The sequence below is a fragment of the Cajanus cajan genome, chromosome 2 (assembly GCF_000230855.2).
Source record: "Cajanus cajan strain Asha chromosome 2, NIPB_CcT2T_4, whole genome shotgun sequence".
Taxonomy (NCBI): domain Eukaryota; kingdom Viridiplantae; phylum Streptophyta; class Magnoliopsida; order Fabales; family Fabaceae; genus Cajanus; species Cajanus cajan.
In genome coordinates, this window is record NC_138518.1 from 69,872,627 (window position 1) to 69,896,817 (window position 24,191).

At 34.5% G+C, this 24,191-nt stretch overlaps 1 protein-coding gene across 1 annotated transcript; it reads left to right on the plus strand.

Annotated features, from left to right (window-relative positions):
- Positions 1–5,198: 5,198 nt before the first annotated feature.
- LOC109805278 (purple acid phosphatase 8-like) lies at positions 5,199–9,336 on the plus strand. The gene is given in 8 exon segments (XM_020367304.3): positions 5,199–6,170; positions 7,546–7,702; positions 7,856–7,962; positions 8,090–8,218; positions 8,393–8,521; positions 8,637–8,704; positions 8,850–8,904; positions 8,906–9,336. Coding segments are annotated over 8 exon segments (1,110 nt in total). The 5' UTR covers positions 5,199–5,867; the 3' UTR covers positions 9,068–9,336.
- The last annotated feature ends 14,855 nt before the right edge of the window (positions 9,337–24,191 follow it).

Sequence of the window (24,191 nt, forward strand, 5' to 3'; positions counted from 1 at the left end):
AATTTAACACTTTTTTATTCTTTTTCACACACATCCTTCTCTCTCCCTTTTAGTTTTTACAAGCAACCCCTTGTCTTTTCCTCTCATTCCCCACCTATTTTAGTAGGTAATTTTAATTTTTTCAATTTCACATTACTTTTTTCTCCCCTTCCCTCTTTTAGTTTTCAAATGCACTCAGACCATAGAATTAGTTCACAATAGTATTTTAGGCAGATGCGGTTTTTTTGACAATTTTGAAAGTGTCAAACCAAATACACATGATTTTATTTGAACACTTCAATATTAAATTTAGTATTTTGAAAAATTCTTTCATGAACATTAATTTCAATATTTTGAAAAGTACTTTCCGAAATAATGAAATTAGTGTTCCGAAAAATATTTTTTGGAATTGTGTTTTTAACATACTTCTAGAAAGTACTTTTTGAAATACTAAATTTATTGTTTTGAAAAGTATTTTCCAAATGTATGTAAAAAATACAATTATGAAAAATACTTTATAGAACATTAATTTCACTATTTTGAAAAGTACTTTCTAGGACACTAAAATTATTTAAAACACTAAATTTAATGGTGTGCTTTCTATATGTGTAAATGGGGGAAGTCCTCGAAGAAAAAATACAAATTTGATTTAACACCTTCAACATTGTCGAGAAAGCCACTCAAACCTATAATGTTGTTGAACACTAATTATAAGTCCTGAGTGCATGAGAAAACAATAAAAAGGGGAGGAAGAGAGTACTAGTGTAAAAACAAAAAGGAAAGAAGAGAAGATAGTAATGTAAAAATCAAAAAAATTAAAATTACTTACTAAAATAGGTAAAAAATAGGGTGATGACAAGGAAATGCATGTGAAAACTAAAAATAGGAAGGAAAGAGGTGTGTGAAAAAAAAGGATAAAGTGTTAAATTGAACATTAGAAGTGTAAAATTAAAAAATTAGAAAGAAAAAAAATTAAGGATTAGAAATTTATTTTTTAAAAAAAATGAAAAGAGGTGTACTTATAAAAAATGAAGTGTATGTATCATGAGTCAAACATCTACTATAGAATTTCAATCAAACTTTTTCCATTATATATAAAACTCAAACATGAAACTTTTCTTACATTGTGTTTTGGGGGTATGATTTAAGAGGAATTTGAGGGCAAAAAGATGAATTAGAGAGAAATTAATAAAACTATTCATGCTTGGTAGAGATAAATTAAAAAGGATTTGAGATGAATAAATGGTGGGTTCATGTATTAGAATCACCCTTTCACATGAAGAGATTCTCGTAAAACTAGACAAGGGTCATTGACAATAACATATATGACCTCATTGATATTGGATTATGTTACAAGTCATATTGCATTACTTCTCATTAAAATCGGATAAAAATAAGTGATATTCGATTATGGTGAAAGGATATTCAATTATGTTGAAGTGATATTGGATTATGCTTGATTTTTGGTTACTTGATGTGTATATATATGTCTAGAAGGTTGAGAGGTGACATAATTAGTTATGCAAACTAATATAACCAATTATGCTATTATATTATATATGTGTGTGTGTCCCGCTTCAATGTAAGAGAAAGATAAATGGTAATATTATACGTTATTATTTTTACATAAAAAGATAATTATATAAAATACAATTTTAAAATTTAAATTTTCTTTATTTTTCACATAATTTTACTCTATCAAATAACTACAAATTCTACTTTAATTATTTCCTATCCATTTTTATCAAATCAATTCTCACTAAATTATCTCTTATTCCTTTCAATTCTTTTCCCTCTCCAAACAAAGCATTAGAGAATCCAAGTCCAAACCCACATAAACAAACATGTTAGTGTATAGGATAAAGGTTTTTTTTTTTTTTTTTTTCTATCATCATACTATTGATGCAAAATATCTACCATCGATGACTAATTTTAGTCAAGAATTTGGATCAGAAGATTTTGTTTAAGGGATTTGAGTCTAATTGAATTAATGAAAAATTAGTGTACTTGGTAAATGTTTTATTTTCTATAATTGAAATTTATAATTAAATATATTTTTAGTCCATTAAATATGAGATAATTTTACTTTTGGTTTCTTAAATTTAAATTATTTAAATTTAAATTTTACTTTTGGTTTCTTATATTTATAATTATTGGTCATTTTACATTAACAATATCAATTTTTTTTAGCTTTTAACTAGCTTAGTCTTCCTTTTAATGATTTTTTTTACAATTAATTAAAATGGTTACCATTACTTAATTATACCACTAATCCAAATTTTTTGGCTAACATTTGATTAGGAAGTGCATTTGGAGCAAACCAAGTAAGAAAGGACACATGAAAGTGAAGAAGTAAGATCCAAAGAAGACATCCTTGAAGATTATTATTATACACACTCACACACATGTGTGTGTATGTGTCTTTCCTTTTCAATATTAGTATTTTGTTTCTAATTTTAATGTTTGTACTGGAGTGAACAACCATAGCTTGATTTTTGATTCATTAATTATTAGAAATATCTTTTGTAATATTGAACTGAAACAAAATATCCAGTGAAGTTAGTATTTAGGAATAAAACTTGATCCATTAGTTGTCTTAAATCATTTTTATTAATGCAAGTTCCTTTATTAGGTATTCAATAAATTGATATTTAATAAGGCAACTAAGGTTCTTTCTTTTAAGAAATTAGGATGAGTAAATTAGTGAATTAATATTAATATTAAATGTGGAAGAAGATTTGAGTGTTTTAAATGCATGAGACTAAGTTTCAATAAAGTGTAATCCATACAATTTAGGATTTAAGGTTTACATACCATTTCATTTCTTATCTAAGCCTTCTAGGTGTTTGCAAAAATACAATTTTTTTTACCTTTCTTTTAAATGATTTTTGTTTCTTTTATCAACCAATATCATTTAATAGAATATTTTTTAGTCTAGATTAGTTATTAAATACATTTATTTTCATGTATTATACAAATTTTTTGGAAGACAATATTTACTCATTATTAACTACTTGTACAATTGGTACACTTACTAAAATCACCTAACAATGTTATTTGGAATATGACACCAAAATTCACCTATGAATGAAAATAGTACACAAAATTTAACTATTATTATCCATATTAGTGAAACATATATTTTTAAAATTATAGGGGCAAAAATTATTAATTTTAAATTTTCAAATAATAAAAATTATTATAAAAAATCTAAATAACTTTCAAATTAACATACTTAAGGCTAAATTTATAATAAAAATAATTTTCAATATTATCAAGAATATTCAAAATATTGAAAGAATTAAATAGTTAAAAAGATTAAATATAGAAATAAAGATAAAAGAAAAGTGGTATCAAAGATAAATTTTGTAATTAGTTGCATATAGTATGTGAAATGTTGGTTTAAACGTTTAAACAATAGAAGAAAGATAATATTAAAATAATTTGCATTTTTTTATATTTAAATTTTCATCTTCTCTATTTGACTTTCAATTGTACTTCATATTTCCAATCTCAATATATTCTTCTCAAACTTTGCTTGTTATTGAAATTTTGGCAATAAATTATTTTTTAAGTTCTCTAAAGTATTTTTTTTTTCTAAGTTCTTGAATTATCTATTATATTTATTAGATGTATAATCACACTTTAAATATGTTACAATAGTGTATATCTCTAAAAAAAAAAAGTGAAAGTTCAACTATTATATTTAACTGCTTCATTTTTCTTATTTTTTAAATATATTTTTATAATTTAATCTCCAAAATAGTTAATTAAATAATACAATATTTATCCATGTTAATATGATTTTAATTATTTTTATGAATAAATTTTTATAACTCATTTATCTAATCATATAGAGTGTGATGTTTACATTTTATATAATATCATATATTCTTCAATTAAATATTTTTGACCGGAGATAAAATGACAATTTTTTGTGACATTACAAGAATTTTAAAATATAAAATTTATTTGTGTCTAATATAAAATTTTCATTATATTGTTTTCTTTATACACATTTTCATCTTATTTTTCATTTAATATAAAGATGTTTAACGACACATTTTTAATAAGTAGTTAGAAAAAGAAAATTCTCGTGCGTATACACATTTTACTTACTAATTAAATGATAAATGATGAATCGGTTGTAATAAAATGAATATTGATTTTTTTTTATATTATTTAAAAATTTGAAATTAACAAAGATGATTATGATAATTGATTTATCATTTTTTAATAAGCAATTAATTACCTCTTTTCTGTTTACTTTTAATTAGTTTTAATTTTATTTAAACTGAAAAGGGAAAAAGCAAAGTTGGACAAATTTAATAAGAAACAGCCAGACTTGTCTGCAATTAATCGATGGTAGCGACATGATCTGTGTTAAGTCTCAATTTTACTTCTTTTTGGATGAGACTTATTGAACAATTCCATTCATCCTCTGAACCATTGCAATATAATTGTTCTCTTTTTTGTTTATTTTGTGTGCAGATATAACTAACCCAAATTCATCTAACAATACCTTAATCCACCTTATTTTTTGTGCAGGTATTGAGTGAAGAGTGGAAAGTTGAAGATCCTTTGGATTGGAAATCTAAAAAGCTAAGGAGTAGAGAAGAGTGAATGCGCCGGGCGCCACATGACCCGCGCCGGGCGTGATCAAAACAGTCTCACCTCTGCAAAGCCACATCTGCGCCGGGCGTAAAATTAATTGCGCCGGGCGTGTCCTAAGGCAGAGAGTATTTGGAAGACCCCGCGTCAGGCGTGAAGACTTACGTGCCGAGCGCGAAACCCTAATCTGATCTTCCCAAGCTCGTATTTGAAGCCATTTTGGATGGTTTCTCCCTCATTCACGCAGGAGCGTCTCCTTGGAGCTGTAGAAGGGATTCTCAGAGCTTGGGAACGTTCGTGTGTGGATCTTTCCTTCGGTTCTTCATTTCTCCCTTCATCTCTATTTTGTATTTACCATCATTGTTGAGTGGTTCTATCCATTTTTGTGGGGTTAGATGTAACCAACGTACTATATTGTAATCCTTACGTTTTTAATGATATATATACATGTTGTTTCATTCTTTGTTGTGTACGTTTCGATGTTTAATGCTTGCTTTAGATTGATCACCCTTTGCATGATTTAAGGTTCCATTGAGTATTGGGAAATACCATTGAAACTAGTTCTGAAACATATGCCTAGTAGGGATTGTATCTAGGGATAGAGCTTGACTCATTAGTAGTCTTAAACCCTAGCCCGTAATGCGGGTGTAGATATTGGGTACTCAAGAGATTAATATTCAATATCCGCACCTAGGCTCTTGCTCTAAAGAATTAAGTTTGAGTAAACTTATGGGTTGACTGAGCAATGTATGTAACAAGAGATTAAGGATTCATTAGTGTAACGTTTGGTGAAGTCTGACCCTCACAACCTCACAAAATCATTATACCATTTCTATCCTTTTCCACACACAAACCAATATTTTTATATATCTTTCATTCCAATAGTCATAACCTTGAATTCACATGACAAACTATGGAATTGGAATTATTCTTTAGTCACGAATAGTCAATAAATGCTTATGTTACCTTCTAATCCTTGTGGATACGATAATTTTACTACTTGAACAGCCGGTATACTTGTCGTGTTTGAGACCGTTGATAGAATTAAACTGATTTACAATTATAACAAAAGTATTTCAACGGAAATCTCAACAATCTGTTCAGCCCATAACACCAATAAGATGATGGGCCAAGATAAAATCCAAGTTGTAATCATGAAATCATTGTGTTTTAGGTGAAACATTGTGTTTTAGGTGTTGTTTCACGTGGTAATTAAGAACAGAAGTGTTATTAAAATGAATTAAAAAATAGAGCAATGATATATATACACATGTCACATGATGATTTGCATTACCACTCTTGAAAATACCCTGACAGCTGAGCTAGCTAGCTTGTCATTTTGCATGGCGAGGCATAGTATATATATTGCAGTGCATGCCCATAATTCTCTGACCTCGATCACCATGACCCAACTGCTTGTTTTCAATTTGATTGGTGCCATAACCTTGTCTTTGGTTGTTTTCTCGGTTGCACTTCAGCGGTTTCAACAACAACCTAAACCCGATGCTTCACTTAGCTTCTTGGTCATCGGAGATTGGGGAAGAAAAGGAGCTTATAACCAATCTCAACTTGCATTTCAGGTATCTTTGCTCAGCAACTATCATATTCATTTCCCCTCAAATTACTTATACTTATTTCACTTCATTTTTTTTCTTCTTCTTATTTTCTGTTTATTTTCTTAATAATATCATGAGATAAAACTTTAGTTACGTGCCTCTATTGTTGGTGTTGTATTTTAAATAAAATTGATATTTCACTTTAATAATATATGTATTATTAGTACAGGAAGAGCCAAAGAATGTCGTGTTTTTCGTTGCTATACAAAGTGTTGTTACTGTATGCAGATTCCTTTCACACTCTTTTTCTATTTATTAAGTATTATGATAATAACAAAGAGGCAACGAAAAAAAAAATAATATTAGGCAAATCATGCAGCCTATGCAGGCGCAAGTAGTTTAGTTCTTATTTGGACAGAAGCATCTAGGACTGTATATTATCTCATGATTATATTATTGGTGTGTTGAAAAAACAAGCTGTGTATAACGGGTGGTAATAGGCTTAACGGTTATATTATTCGAAATTTACTTAAACAAATGAGTTTATTGAGTTTGAAAGATTAATTAATTTTGAAATTAGACCCAAGTCTGGTCACAAACTTCCAATGAGCAACCTAACTTTTGTTTAATAGGGAAACGAATATCATATTTGAGGAACAGGTAAATACACAAATTTAACTCAAATTTCAAGTTATTTTTATGCATAATCATTAATATTCAAAGAAGAGTATGAATAACTTCTACTTTAACATTTTGCCCTTCAAATTAGTAGTATTTTTCTTTTAACGTGAGATGATAATTATATCAACAATTATGGTTCACATATAATTATGTTTCTTAAACACATACACTTTTAAGAACATACCGGGCAACAAAAAAGAAAATGGTGCATTTAACGTTCGAAATAAATATGATTTTTAAAAACGGTAGTAAACGCTTCTCTATGCTTAATTCATTTGAAAATGTTTAAAATCTTTAATATAAAGTGAATTAATTATAATTAAATCTATTTTTAAAATTATAAATTTTAAGTGAACTAAAATTCTTAAATAATTTAACATAAAATTATATTACATATCTTATTAAATAATGTTTTTACAATAAATTATTATATAATAAAAACTCGTTTACCCACTTAATTTGTACTTGAATTTTAATTATTTAAAAACGTTTTAATTTTCAAATTATTAATATATAGAAATCATTCTTTTGTCCCCAATTATTATTAAATTTTGATAGGTTTTTGATTAATTTTAACAATTTTAAGAATTGTTTGGACCAACCAATCCAATCTGATTCTATATCTGCAAATGATGGTTAATTTGTCATGTGTCCTTTTGCCTGAGTTCTAACAAAAACAATTTATTCTGGTAGCTAAACTGAATTTAGTTTTTCTTAGGTGGGAGTTATTGGACAGCAATTGGACATCGATTTTGTGATTTCCACCGGCGACAATTTTTACGACAGTGGCTTGACAGGCATAGATGATCCAGCTTTTGAAGAATCATTCACCAAAATCTACACTGCTTCTAGTTTGCAGAAACAATGGTACAGTGGTAAGCCTTCAAATTCATAAAATATGAATTTCAATTCTACACGTGAAATGAACGCTTCTTATTTTATCAAGTAATAATGAAAGATCAGATATTCGAGACCAACGATAATAATGTCTTTAATTTTTTTAATGTAACATTTTGGGTTCTGTGCAGTTTTGGGCAACCACGACTATAGGGGTAATGTTGAGGCACAGCTAAGTCCTGTCCTCACAAATCTTGACAAGAGATGGCTTTGCATGAGATCTTTTATCGTCAATGCAGCTCAAAATTAAGAAACCTCTCTTTTTTGCTTCTTAATTTCAATTTGTAGAAAGATTATATATATTAATAAATTCAAGTAAAGTAACATGAATTGATGTGGTTAATTTGTTACATTCTATGTTTCAGAAGTTGCGGAGTTTTTCTTTTGTAGATACTACTCCGTTTGTGGACAAATATTTCACAGATCCTGGGGACCATGTTTATGATTGGAGAGACGTATGGCCTCGCAAACGCTACATTTCCAACCTCCTCAAGGTTTTAGCACTGATCATATCTCAGAATATAACGAAAATTAAATTTAAAAAAAAGAAAAGGAATCAGACGATAGATTTTTTATTTTTTTATTTTTATAATTTCGTACGAATGATTTGAACAACCATTTAATTTCGATGCTCAACGGTTAATTCGTGTAGACTTAAATTTAAATAGGAGGTGGGTTTGGCTTTACAAGAATCAAATGCGAAGTGGAAGATTGTGGTAGGTCACCATACAATTAGAAGTGCCGGCGTGCACGGTGACACGGAGGAGCTTGTAAAGCACCTTCTTCCAATTCTCGAGGTAACTCTAAAATATGATCAGGTTATATTAGTTTCCACGAACTGTTAAGGTTGTATAATTATATTATTAGCTTCCACGAACTTAATGTTAAGTGTCTATTGAAATTTGATTTCAGGCAAACAACATTGACCTTTTCATAAATGGACACGATCACTGCCTACAACACATAACCAGTCTTGACAGGTTTGTTAATATTCAATCATGCATATATAAAGTTTAATTTAATTGGATACTTTTTTTCAAAAATATTTACTGGAGAAGAAAACATATAAAAGAAATTTAGTAAACAGACTTTAACAATTAAATGTGCACATGAATTTCATTTCAGTGGAATTCAATTTTTGACTAGCGGTAGTGGGTCGAAGGCGTGGAGGGGTGTTGTAATTAAACTGGTGGAAGCCAGAAGAGATGAAGTTGTATTACGATGGCCAAGGATTCATGTATGTGCAGGTCACTCAAACTGAAATTGAGGTAGTATTCTATGATGTCTTTGGCCATGTTCTACACAAATGGAACACATCCAAACAGTTTCATTCAACTTTGTGAACAAGTTCAAATGCAGTCCAAAAAAAAAAAAAAAGTATCGGGGGACAAAAAATAAAGAGGTGTATAAACTAGCTAGAAAAACAATTGTGTCGAATCATTGTTCATTGGTTTGACTTCATCTTTTACACTATGCAATTGACTAAAATATCTTGCATAGTATTAACTTTCTATAATGTTTTACTCGAGCCTAGTTTAAATTGTTAATGTTTATTTGTGATAATGATGTCACGTCAGTTAGGATGGAAGAAAAAAAAAGATTACAGTGTTCAGTTATTGTGTCTAAGAAAGACTAAACTTTTTTTGGATTAACCACTCTCGCACTTACATACAATCTATTAATAACTTTACATTCTTCACATTGGGCCGGTGATAAAAATCTAATATGGTTTGAAAGCACAATGCTAATTAACAATCCCTATTAATTCAACAAAGAAGAAGAAAGTCAAGAAACACAAACACAATTGTTTTAACTAATGTTAACATGTTACTTTTTTATGTTATTCCTAAAAAATTGTTAAATTAAAATATAAATCTAACTATTATAAATAAACTTATATTATTTTAATTTATTATAACATTATTATTTTATAATCACATTGTATGAGTTTAAAGTAAAATTTGATGATATTCTAATTTTATGATTGAAAAGAAAATATTTTAAAATTTAATATTAAACATGAAATTTTTGCAAATATAAATAGAATATGGGTACAAAAGTAATTTTTTTATATATTATTTAACTATTAAAATAACAAAATATTAAATAATAAGTCATATAATTAGTTTCATGTTATTCATAAACCAAGGATTACATGTGTATTTGCTTATAATGTATTAATCTACTCAAAGACGAAACCAACAGTTTAATTTAGAGAATGCAGGGAATTTGCCTAATAATTAATTGTTAAAAATTCTCTACATTTAACTCAATTCGAACATACACTCACTTTAAACTCTAAAATTAAAAATTAAAAAATTATGATTAGTAATTAAAAAATCAAGGTAATTTCTATTTTTTAATTTATTAATGTTACCTACAAAATTGGATATAAATTAGTCAAAGTCTTATAATATTATACATTAATTTCAACCTATTATATTACTTACCCATAGTGATATGATGCAAATTAATAATAACATTTCCTTGTTGGCTTTACATAGTCTAGTACTTAATGTGGGACATCTCTAAAGCATGTCATTCATACGTTCTGATGAACATATATAAAACCAAAAGTCAATTGAGCTAGCCTAATAGTGCAATCCAATTAGAAGCCAACTAGGGGGAAAAACAAAACAAAAGAAGACTCGATAAAAACACATGGATAAAAAAGAATGAAGTCAAGATTGTTGTAAGACATTTTAGTCCCAATCAAGTTTGGCTCGTCGATGTGAAAAGCTATTTTTTACTTGTGTATTCCGGTAAATATAGTTTGTTTTTTTTCCCACGACAAGTATTTTTCAATTCACTAGGCTAGCTAGATATTAATCTTACACAAGGACTAATTAAGTATCTGAATAAAATTAGTCTCTAGTCTATTGGGTTTGAGGATATTCATTGTTGGACTAAATAAAAATTATAATTTTAGGACTTATCAAGATTGTTTATTTATTGCATATGCATCCCTTTGATGCAAAACCATCGACACATCTTGTGCTAAGTTGTGCTAATTTTATCAATACAATAACATTTGCTTATATAAAAAAATTTATTAAATATCAAATTCACATGATGAAACCTCCTGAATTTATAAATAATCACCATGATCTTTTAGTAAAATGTCATATTAATTTTGCTCTAAAAGTCTACTAAATCCTAATGAAATACAAATAAAACCATTTATTTATTTTTATTTATAAGAATCAAACTTTGCACTTAGAAATTTACAACAATATTTACGCATCTTATTCAATCAATTGAATTAGATCACAATAATTGATTTAGATCACAATATTTAATTTTTTCATGAATTTATTTATTTTATCATAATAAATGAAAGAACTAATTAAGTTATTTCATTGAATTTTTTATTAAATAAAATAATAATAATAATACTAAGATTTGAATGTATATACTATTCCAACCTTGTCATGATTAGACTGATCATAATAGTTTATCATTTCATGATATTAAATAAAATAATATAATTATCTTCATAATTAAGACTATAATAAATAAATAAAATATTGATATAGAAAGATAAAAGATATGTCATTATTTTACAATGAAATTAAATAATAAAAGGAGAATAAAATATTTTATTTCAAAATAAAGAAAAAGATAAATAATACTTAAATAATATAGTAAATTATGTTATTTTCTCTTGAATGATAAGAGTATTGCATTATTTTTTTTTTATATCAAAACATATAATTTACTTTATTTAAGTGAAAAGGGAAGTAGAGAGGTTTGAGAAGTATATATATAGAGAACAAGTCGATTATCTCTGCCTTCAGGAAACAAAGATTGAAGCGGTAAATATTGGGATTTATTCTGCGATCTGGGGTGACTGTAATATTGGCTGGATAAGTAGGCCTGCAATAAATTTTTCTGGTGGTTTGCTATGTATTTGGAGTAAGGAGGAATTTTGTGTTATAGAGGAAATTGAAGGGGATGGTTTTGTGGGTGTAAGGGGTAATTGGCGTCAAGAACAGTGCCCTAGGGTCATTGTTTGCATGTATTCTCCTTGTTCACAATCAGGAAAAAGGGTTCTGTGGTTTGTACTTAAAAGACATTCGTGCTAATTCTCAAGATCGTTTGTGGTGTCTTGTTGGAGATTTTAACGCAATTTGCTGCTCACAGAAAAGGAGTTCATGGTGAGGTTGTAGGAAGGACAAGAGAGATGGAGGAATTTTCAAAGTTCATTGATGACATGTTTTTACTTGCCTAGTTGGTCGTCGATATACTTGATACTGAAGCGGAGGTAGTGCATGCAGCAGGTTAGATAGAATTTTAATCTCACATGAATGGCTTGATTTATATCCAAACTGTTTCCAATTGGTATTAGACAGTCATATCACTGTCCAGTGCTGTTCAAGGAAAATTGTGTTGAATGGGGCAAGAAAACCTTCAAGTTTATACATGCCTGGTTGATGGATAAAAAATTTGCGGCATTTGTTTTATAAAGATACAAAAGTTTTGATGAAGTTGGATGGGTTGCGTACGTTTTAAAAGAAAAATTAAAGAAGCTTAAATTGGACATTAAAGCGTGGTGTCGTGATAATTTCGGTGTGCTATACAGTTGAAGTGCAACAATTCTTTATCTTGGGGTGCTTGTTGGAGTGAATGGCATTAGAGAAGAGGTTTGGAATCCTGTTTTGGTGCAGCTACAAAAGAAACTTTTGCTTTGAAAGCAAAATAGTTTATCTATTGGAGGTAGAGTGACTCTAATAAATTTAGCCCTATCTCCAATTTCTCTCTTTTTCTTATCATTTTATACTTATCATTTTATAAGTTATCCAAAGGAGTGGCAGGAAAAAATTGTCAAAATTCAATGAGACTTTCTATGAGATTCTACAATTGCTAATAAATCTATAATTTGGATCAAATGGGATCAAGTCTGTGGAAGCAAGGAATTTGGTGTACTTGAAATTTAAAATATATCTAAATTAAACATTGCACTCATTGTAAAGTGGAGGTTGAGATCTTTCAATGAAGGTAATGTCATATGGGTTAAAATTCTTAAACCAAAATATGGTTCCATACACTTACCATTTAACTTATGTGGAATGACTAAGCTATCCTAATAATGGTCTAATGTGATTAACTCAACTGATGAAATTTTTGAAGATGATTGTTTTAGTAAGCCATTCTCTTGTTCTTTAGACAATGGGAGGATGTTTAAATTCTAAGAGAATAAGTGGTCTTCTGCTAGTATTATGAAATTAATACATCCCAGATTGTTTTCCTTATGTTTAGAGGAAAAGGCTTTAGTTGTAGACATGAAAAAATGGGAAGGTTTTAATTGAACTTGGAGCATACTATGGAGAAGTAATTTGTTAGATAGGGAAGGTAAATTGGTTGATTTGTTGATTGCTGATATTGCTCAAAATAAACCAAGAATTAATGGGTTGGTGTGGCAAGGTGACGACGTGGGTTGATAATTAGCAAAACATGGTTATTCTTTATTGCAAAATGTTCATGGTGAATATGATATTTAAGCATTTAAGTTGCTATTGAAGATTAGAGCTCCCTTAAAAGTGTTAATCTTTGTTTGGTGTGTTTTCCTTAATCGTATACAAACCTATGATCTATTATTTCATTGTAGGATTTTAATAGATGTTGTTGATCTTGCTTGTCCATTTTGTGATTTGGAGCTTGAGACAATTAAGCATCTATTATTTGGATACCCATTTTCATATCATGTATGGAAAAAATGTTATCGTTGGTGGGATTTGTATTCTACTCCACCTTTAAATAGTATGACACACTTTCTACAACATTTGGGAATCATAAGAGGTAGCAAGTTGCAAAAAAATCATTATTGATTTGGTGATCTATCTTGTGGTTACTATGATTATATAGAAATCAACGTATCTTTTAAAAATACAAGTCCTTGTATATTGAGAAGGTGTTGAAGAATGTGAAGTAAAGACCTTGATGTTGGATAATAGCAAAAGCTACATGAGCCAATTTCTCCTAAGTGGATTGAGCAACCTACGTTGTACTTAGAAGAATTACAATAGTTCTAACTTTTTCGGTGTATCTAGTTTTGATGTTGCATTTTTGTGTTTTAGGAAGAGATTTTTATGGATCTAAATATTTTGTTTTGTTTCTTCTGCTACTAGGAATCATATCTTGTGATGTTCTCATTAGTAGTCTCATATTAATAAATTGTTCTTTGCTTTTCCAAAAAAAAAATGTAAATTACAATCTCTTCACTTAATAAATGTAAGTATTGCACTATCCATATTTTATATATTAAAATATCAAATAAATTTCACTTTTATGCCTTAGAGTTACAAGTATTGTATTATCACTTTTATTATATGTAAACTTAACATCATTAAAAAATGATCATTATAAGATTTAAAAAAAATATTTTTAGTTTAATTCTTTATAAAAACAATTTTTTAATTAAATTATTTATAAAAAAGTATACTTTTCATTAAAATATATTTAAAAATATTTTCAATTCATTGTCATTCATTCATTGAATTAAAAAATTACAAAATATATAATTGAATTTAAATTAATTTAGTAAAATAAGAAATAAAATAGAAACTATAAAATAAATTATATATATACATGCTTTTATATATAAGTCGATATATATATATATATATATATATTAAGTTTTGTAATAATTATATTTTATTTAATAATATATTTATTTAAAAATTTATATCTAATATATATTTTTTAGAATTACATTAATTAGATATAATAAATAATACTTTTTCATAAAACACTAGTTTATTTAAACATTATTAAAATATTATATTAGTAACATCAATAAAATAATATCTTAATACTTATATATTACACTTAATACATGTATTTAATATTATATAATAAGAATACTATTTTATATAAATTTTTATAAAAATATTACATTAAATATATTGATTAAATAATATATTAATATTTGTATTTGATTTTATTATACTTATATATACATTATTTTTTATTTTGATAAATTAAAAAATGCATTGTAAAGATAATAATGAAAATATTTTCTTAAGATATATATATACTTAATTTTAGAAAAAAATTATAATAATTTTTAAAATAATTATTAAATATGTAAATTAAAAGATAAATTATTAAAGTGTAATATATTTAAATTTTTTAAGGGGGAAAATGTTTATTTTAATATAAGAAACAAGAATGGTGTAATATTTATATTTTTGAGGAGATATTAGTGTAAAAGGTGTTTTAGTGATAACTTTTTTTTTTATATAACAAAAGTTAATGAAACTTTAACTAAATTTTTTTCAAAAAATAGATAAAATATCATATATTAGAATATGTTAGGAGAAATGACAATAATTTTTACGATAAAAAATAATATTATAATATTCAAGAGTAATATCGTTGAAGTTGTACTATCCGTACTCCGAAGCTGAGCTCCGAGCTCGGTACCACAGTACGAGCTGACCTCGAACACGCGCCACGCGACGTCAGCTCGACACTTAAATAGATCGTAACCGATCTCGGGGAATCTCGGTCTAGGCGAGATTCTCTACCTAATCAAATCACAACTAATCTCAAGCCCAAGGCCCAACAAAACCTTAATACACATCAAGGTACGTGCATTATATATACGAGATTCATACTCATACAAACCCTAACTTTAGCATCGGAGTCTCTTTTGCAGGTACCACCCCCATATTGGAGCATCAAGCGTACCAGTGAAGGAGGCTCACCGATCTTACCTGGCGGATCAGCTCTACAGCAGATTTCTGGTAAGAACATTTGGCGCCCACTGTGGGGCCGATCAAGACAGATCTTATCGGCCACGCTTATGGTTTTCACCAGAAGCCATAGTAGACGCACAACAGACGACACAAATCACTCAACTACCATGGATAACGAAGCAGCGTTGAGGAGACTAATCGACCAGGTCGAACAGATGCGGCAACAACACGCCGCCGACCTACAAAACATGCGTGCCAAGCACGACACTGACCTAGCGGCAATGCGTACCGCTAATGAAGCCGACCTGACGGCGCTACGTGCCGAGAACGAGCGAATCCGCGCTCAAATCCCTCGACACCACTCCGATCATCCTCCTCATTCGAGCAACCACAATGAGGAGGAGGAGCACTCAGTCTCTCAACCCCGGACCGCAACTAAGGCACCGACTCAACGACCTACCACACATCGGTCCCATGCACCGACACACAAGTCGGCCCATGAAGTCGGCAAGGCCCCTACTCATATCCCAGGGGATCAGACAACCTTCCGCCGCCACCCTTTTGTGGATGGCATCATGGAGACACCACTCCCTCATGGGTGGAAGCCTCTCCACTTTGATCGCTATGATGGCACGACGGACCCAGATGAGCACATCGACCTGTATACGACGCAGATAAACCTCTACACTAACAATGACGCTATCTTCTGTAGGGTTTTTCCAACCTCGCTCAAGGGGGCGCGCTTAACTGGTACACCCAACTGCCTGCTGAGTCCATTGATAGCTTCGGCACCCTAGTCAGGAGGTTCACCGTGCAATATGCGACGAGCCGACCTCACCATGTCACTTCAGCCGCCCTGGCCAATCTCAGGCAAAACGACGACGAACCACTCCGGGCATTCATGGAACGGTTCGCCGCCACCTCGATTAAGATCAGGAACCTGAACCCCGAGGTCGCCCTACATGCCATGCTCATGGCACTCAAGCCCGGGCCATTTGTCGACAGCCTGTGCCATGAGTCTCCCCGCGACATGGACGAGCTCCGCGCCCGCGCTACAGGCAACATCCAGATGGAGGAACACTCCACCTTCTGTGACCAGGTTCGCGGAAAAGGACCCGCAAAACCAGAACAGGGGCACAACGATAAAATCAAAGTCAACAATGACAGCCAGTTCAAGAAGTCGGCCAGGGCAAACAGAGGGGGAAGATATGACTCCTACACTCCCCTGAACGCACCCAGAGTCCACATCCTGGAAGAAACCAGCAACAACAACCTACTCGCCCTTCCACCACCAGGCTACACTCCCAACAGCGCCGACAAATCCAAGCACTGTCGGTACCACAGGAACCACAGTCACACCACGGAGGAGTGTCGCACGCTCCGAGATCGTATCGAAGAGCTCATCCAGGCAGGTCACCTCGGCCAGTACATCCAGCGACAGTAGGGTCACCGAGGGGGCTATGGTGGTCGGGGGCGGGGCAAAGGTTGAGGTTCGGGAGCTCGCACGGATCAACCCTCTGGCTCCCAACAAAATGCCGGCGGCGCAGTGCAAGCCGAGATAATCCAGGAGACAGGGACAGCCCCCTTACGGGGAGTGATTAACACAATCGCAGGTGGTTTCACCGGGGGAGGCGCCAGCAGCTCGGCCTGAAAAAGGCACCTACGGAATATCAATTGCATCCACTCTACCACCTCGGCCTCGCACCAAAGTTCACCGCCGATCTCTTTCTCTGACGAGGACTACGCGGGTGTCAGCCCTAACCAAGATGATCTCATGGTCATCGTCGTGGAAGTCGCCAACTAGGAGGTACAAAAGACACTCATTGACCAAGGGAGTTCGGCCGACGTCTTGTACTGGCCGACGTTTCTCAGGCTAGACGTCCCCATTCTCTCATCCAACCTCACACGGAGCCCCTAGTCGGTTTCGCAGGAGAGCGAGTTCACACTCGCGGGTACGTAGACCTACTGACAACTTTCGGAGTACCTCCGGATACAAGGAGAATCATGGTTTGATACCTCCTCGTGGAGGCCAACACCTCCTATAACATCATCATCGGGAGACCAATCCTGAATCAGCTCAGAGCGGTGGTATCCACTCCACACCTCACCATGAAGTTCCCAGGGAATGACGGGAAAATCATCTCCATCAAAGCAAATTAGAAGACAGCTCGGCAGTGTTACGCCGAGAGTCTGAAGATCTCCTCGTCCAGCAAGCAAAGCAAGGGGGATCCCCCCACCGTAGCTCACATCACCCGCAAGGAGGCCACTGATCTTGGCCCGATGACCGATCCCTGTAATCTTCCTTAAGTTCCATTTCAACTAATTTTGTATGAACGAGTTGTGCACTCTTTTCCAGCCTCAGTCTTTGACTGAGAGGGTTTTTAACGAAGCACACAGACATAATCAATAAAATGACTCATTTTGCTCAATCTATATTCTTATTTTATGTTTTTATAGAAGACGAGATCGAACCAACCTCTTTCACTCTCACCAAGGTCGAGTTCGAACCTTAATAAAGTCATTTTACTCCAATTTAAGGTCGAGCACGAACCTTAAGCACGTTTATCGGAGGTCGACTCCGAACCTCGTTAAAGTTTGAGGTCGAATACGAACCTCAACACTCTTATCCAAGGTCGAGTTCGAACCTTAATAAAGTCATTCTACTCCAATTTAAGGTCGAGCACGAACCTTAAGTACGCTTATCGGAGGTCGAGTCCGAACCTCGTTAAAGTTTGAGGTCAAATACGAACCTCAACACTCTTATCCAAGGTCGAGTTTGAACCTTAATAAAGTCATTCTACTCCAATTTAAGGTCGAGCACGAACCTTAAGTACGCTTATCGGAGGTCGGGTCGAGTCCGAACCTCATTAAAGTTTGAGGTCGAATACGAACCTCAACACTCTTATCCAAGGTCGAGTTTGAACCTTAATAAAGTCATTCTACTCCAATTTAAGGTCGAGCACGAACCTTAAGTACGCTTATCGGAAGTCGAGTCCGAACCTCGTTAAAGTTTGAGGTCAAATACGAACCTCAACACTCTTATCCAAGGTCGAGTTCGAACCTTAATAAAGTCATTCTACTCCAATTTAAGGTCGAGCACGAACCTTAAGTACGCTTATCGGAGGTCGAGTCCGAACCTCATTAAAGTTTGAGGTCGAATACGAACCTCAACACTCTTATCCAAGGTCGAGTTCGAACCTTAATAAAGTCATTATACTCCAATTTAAGGTCGAGCACGAACCTTAAGTACGCTTATCGGAGGTCGAGTCCGAACCTCGTTAAAGTTTGAGGTCTAATACGAACCTCAACACTCTTATCCAAGGTCGAATTCGAACCTTAATAAAGTCATTTTACTCCAATTTAAGGTCGAGCACAAACCTTAAGCATGCTTATCGGAGGTGGAGTCCGAATCTCGTTAAAGTTTGAGGTCGAATACGAACCTCAACACTCTTATCCAAGGTCGAGTTCGAACCTTAATAAAGTCATTCTACTCCAATTTAAGGTCGAGCACGAACCTTAAGTACGCTTATCGGAGGTCGAGTCCGAACCTCGTTAAAGTTTGAGGTCGAATACGAACCTCAACACTCTTATCCAAGGTCGAGTTCGAACCTTAATAAAGTCATTCTACTCCAATTTAAGGTCGAGCACGAACCTTAAGTACGCTTATCGGAGGTCGAGTCCGAACCTCGTTAAAGTTTGAGGTCGAATACGAACCTCAACACTCTTATCCAAGGTCGAGTTCAAACCTTAATAAAGTCATTTTACTCCAATTTAAGGTTGAGCACGAACCTTAAGCACGCTTATCGGAGGTCGAGTCCGAACCTTGTTAATGTTTGAGGTCGAATACGAACCTCAACACTCTTATCCAAGGTCGAGTTCGAACCTTAATAAAGTCATTTTACTCTAATTTAAGGTCGAGCACGAACCTTAAGCATGCTTATCGGAGGTCGAGTCCGAACCTCGTTAAAGTTTGAGGTCGAATACGAACCTCGACACTCTTATCCAAGGTCGAGTTCGAACCTTAATAAAGTCATTCTACTCCAATTTAAGGTCGAGCACGAACCTTAAGTACGCTTATCGGAGGTCGAGTCCGAACCTCGTTAAAGTTTGAGGTCCAATACGAACCTCAACACTCTTATCCAAGGTCGAGTTCGAACCTTAATAAAGTCATTCTACTCCAATTTAAGGTCGAGCACGAACCTTAAGTACGCTTATCGGAGGTCGAGTCCGAACCTCGTTAAAGTTTGAGGTCGAATACGAACCTCAACACTCTTATCCAAGGTCGAGTTCGAACCTTAATAAAGTCATTCTACTCCAATTTAAGGTCGAGCACGAACCTTAAGTACGCTTATCGGAAGTCGAGTCCGAACCTCGTTAAAGTTTTAGGTCAAATACGAACCTCAACACTCTTATCCAAGGTCGAGTTCGAACCTTAATAAAGTCATTCTACTCCAATTTAAGGTCGAGCACGAACCTTAAGTACGCTTATCGGAGGTCGAGTCCGAACCTCATTAAAGTTTGAGGTCGAATACGAACCTCAACACTCTTATCCAAGGTCGAGTTCGAACCTTAATAAAGTCATTATACTCCAATTTAAGGTCGAGCACGAACCTTAAGTACGCTTATCGGAGGTCGAGTCCGAACCTCGTTAAAGTTTGAGGTCTAATACGAACCTCAACACTCTTATCCAAGGTCGAGTTCGAACCTTAATAAAGTCATTCTACTCCAATTTAAGGTCGAGCACGAACCTTAAGTACGCTTATCGGAGGTCGAGTCCGAACCTCGTTAAAGTTTGAGGTCGAATACGAACCTCAACACTCTTATCCAAGGTCAAGTTCGAACCTTAATAAAGTCATTCTACTCCAATTTAAGGTCGAGCACGAACCTTAAGTACGCTTATCGGAAGTCGAGTCCGAACCTCGTTAAAGTTTGAGGTCAAATACGAACCTCAACACTCTTATCCAAGGTCGAGTTCGAACCTTAATAAAGTCATTCTACTCCAATTTAAGGTCGAGCACGAACCTTAAGTACGCTTATCGGAGGTCGAGTCCGAACCTCATTAAAGTTTGAGGTCGAATACGAACCTCAACACTCTTATCCAAGGTCGAGTTCGAACCTTAATAAAGTCATTATACTCCAATTTAAGGTCGAGCACGAACCTTAAGTACGCTTATCGGAGGTCGAGTCCGAACCTCGTTAAAGTTTGAGGTCTAATACGAACCTCAACACTCTTATCCAAGGTCGAATTCGAACCTTAATAAAGTCATTTTACTCCAATTTAAGGTCGAGCACAAACCTTAAGCATGCTTATCGGAGGTGGAGTCCGAATCTCGTTAAAGTTTGAGGTCGAATACGAACCTCAACACTCTTATCCAAGGTCGAGTTCGAACCTTAATAAAGTCATTCTACTCCAATTTAAGGTCGAGCACGAACCTTAAGTACGCTTATCGGAGGTCGAGTCCGAACCTCGTTAAAGTTTGAGGTCGAATACGAACCTCAACACTCTTATCCAAGGTCGAGTTCGAACCTTAATAAAGTCATTCTACTCCAATTTAAGGTCGAGCACGAACCTTAAGTACGCTTATCGGAGGTCGAGTCCGAACCTCGTTAAAGTTTGAGGTCGAATACGAACCTCAACACTCTTATCCAAGGTCGAGTTCGAACCTTAATAAAGTCATTTTACTCCAATTTAAGGTCGAGCACGAACCTTAAGCACGCTTATCAGAGGTCGAGTCCGAACCTCGTTAAAGTTTGAGGTCGAATACGAACCTCAACACTCTTATCCAAGGTCGAGTTCAAACCTTAATAAAATCATTTTACTCCAATTTGAAGCCGAATACGAACCTTTATAAGAGTCAAATAAGGAAAATTCGAGGTCGAGTTCAAACCTCGACATGATCAACTCGAGGTCGAGTACGAACCTTTACAAGAGTTAAATAAGGAAAATCCGTGGTTGAGTTCGAACCTCGACATGATCAACTCAAGGTCAAGTACGAACCTTTACAAGAGTTAAATAAGGAAAATCCGAGGTCGAGTTCGAACCTCGACATGATCAACTCGAGGTCGAGTACGAACCTTTACAAGAGTTAAATAAGGAAAATCCGAGGTCGAGTTCGAACCTCAACATGATCAACTCGAGGTCAAATACGAACCTTTACAAGAGTTAAATAAGGAAAATTCGAGGTCGAGTTCGAATCTCGACATGATCGCACGCTTATCGGAGGTCGAGTACGAACCTTTACAAGAGTTAAATAATAAAAATCTGAAGTCGAGCTCGAACCCATATGAGACATACTCAAAAACCCGTGATCAAGACGTCAAACACATGTCCCACAGCGCAAACGACAAAAACTAAGTCCAAAAAGCGCAAAAGGCAAAAGAAAGCGAGAACGCAAAAAGGCAAAGAAGAATATATATACATACTCAAGCAATATCCCAAAGTTCTATACTTGAATTCCAAACAAAAAGTAAAACAGAAAAACATTAACTCAGCTACGAAAAAAAGTGGCCTACGTAGAGGCGTTCTCACTAGAGCTACCCTCAAGGTCGTCCTCCCTAACCAGCTTCCCAAAGCGGACTACCTTCTCCACGTGCATGGAAGAGAAGTCGAACCCCGAGGCAAGAAACCTTGCCTGGCGATTCGCCTTGAGGAAACCCCACCTATGTTCAACCACGATGGCTCCTTCGGTTTCCTCCAACTTCTTCTCCAGCACCGCTCTCTCTGCCTCCTGCCTCGCCAGCTCCGTTTTCAAGGCGGCGACCTCCTCCTCTTTGCCGCCAATCACGACCTCGTCGCAAAGGTGCCTCTCGGCCGCCGTCACCAATTCACTCTTCAAAGAGGTGACTTCATCCTCCAAAGAGCGAACCCGATCATGGGAAGACGTCATCTCATCTTCAAGGAAGCGCACCCGACTTCGGGACGAGGAGGCCAAACCTTGCAGCTCGCCCACCTGAGAAGCATAGTTCTCGTTCGAGCGCAGAGCAATCTCCAGGGACTTCTGCACCCTCGCAAGATCCCCCCTCGCGGCTTGCAACTCGGTATTTAGGACCGTATTCTCCTCCTTAAGGACCTTATTCTCCCCCTTCAGGACCTTGTTCTCATCCCTCAGGGGTTGAACTCGGCCCCTCAGTCTGACCAAGTCCTCCTGCTGCTTGGACCACCGAGGCTTCTAGTGGCCCATAATGGTCGTAGCCCTCTGCAGAAGGACCTGAGTAGCGTCGAAACTATCCACGGGACCGACCTCGTCTATCAGCCCCTAGTCTTCGGAGTTTAACGAGCCTTGAGGAAAGAACTTCTCGGCAGTCACCCCCGCACTCCACAACGAGTCCATGTCAGCCGAGGCACTCACATGGTCCAATCGCACCTTTGAAAGGCCCTTCTCGAAGCGGTGGGCTATGTATCGGCTCCGGGAAGCCTCCTGCGACGAACCAGACGGCAGCGCCGAAGCTGCAGGGGTGGACACAGGGACCTCAAGACTTGGCCCTTCGCCACGAGCCTCGACAGAGGCGGAAGCCGGTGTCCCCTGCTCGGCAACTAGAAAGTCCACGATAGGAACCTCCGACCTCGCCTGCGAAAACCAGCGCCATGTCAAAAAAGAAAAACGACAACATACAAAAAATCACGAAAATCAGGGAACACTACTTACCTCAGCAGCATGGGCAACCTGCTCGGTGGCTGGAGCCACCACCTCGGCAGCCTGGGCGGCCTGCCCAGCAACCTGGGTCACCACCTCGGCAACATCTCCTGCCTGCGAAAGACGACCCTAGGTCAGAACATAGAAATCAGTCAAGGGGCACGTCTGACGACACATTAATGGAAAACCATCATGACAAACACAAACCATCATTACATAATCGTCACTTCCATTAACGCGCCATGTGGCGTCAGCTTGGCACTTAAATAGATCTTGACGAGCTCGGTCTTAACTCCTCGACCTACGGTCTTCGGAGCTCGGGGGGCTAGTGTACTATCCGTACTCCGAAGCCGAGCTCCGAGCTCGGTACCACAACACGAGCTGACCTCGGAGCAAGTTCAATAGTACTATTACCAAGTTCAATAGTACTATAAAATAATTAGAGAGCAACTTTCACCAATAAATCTCACATCTCTTAAGAGACAAGACAATTAAAATATATATAAATAGAAGACAATCCTCATTTTACACAAATCTCACATCGACTAAATATAAAAAAATATATAAGTTATGAATTTAGAAAAGAAAATTATAGGAATAAATTATTTAAAGTTTTACTAGCAAAAGATAAAAGTTACTAAATGGATGGAAATGAGACAATTGAAAAATAACTTTTAATAGCCTTTAAAATGGCTACTAGAATTATCACCAAAAAAATAAGTTTTTCTGACAATTTAGTAGGTCTTTACCATAATTTTATATAAATGTCGGTAATAGCATTAACGACCCTGGATACACAAGCTATTATTTAAATGTTGGTAAAAAAAATAATAGTTATTTATATGGCCGCTAAAGAATAAATTAATTGTCACAAAAAACTAATTTTACTGTAGAACTAATGAAAATGTTTATATTGACGTAAATTGTGGAACCACATTAAATTTTTGTTCTTCTACTCTGACATATGTATAAAAGAAAAATAGCACAATAAGTTTAATTTGTACAACAAATTGAGAGAAAAAAAAAAAGATAAATGATATATGATAAAAAGAGATACATATATTGATGCAAATTCTAATAATATATATTTATTATATATGTATATTATTGGCATAATATTTCAATTCTAATTG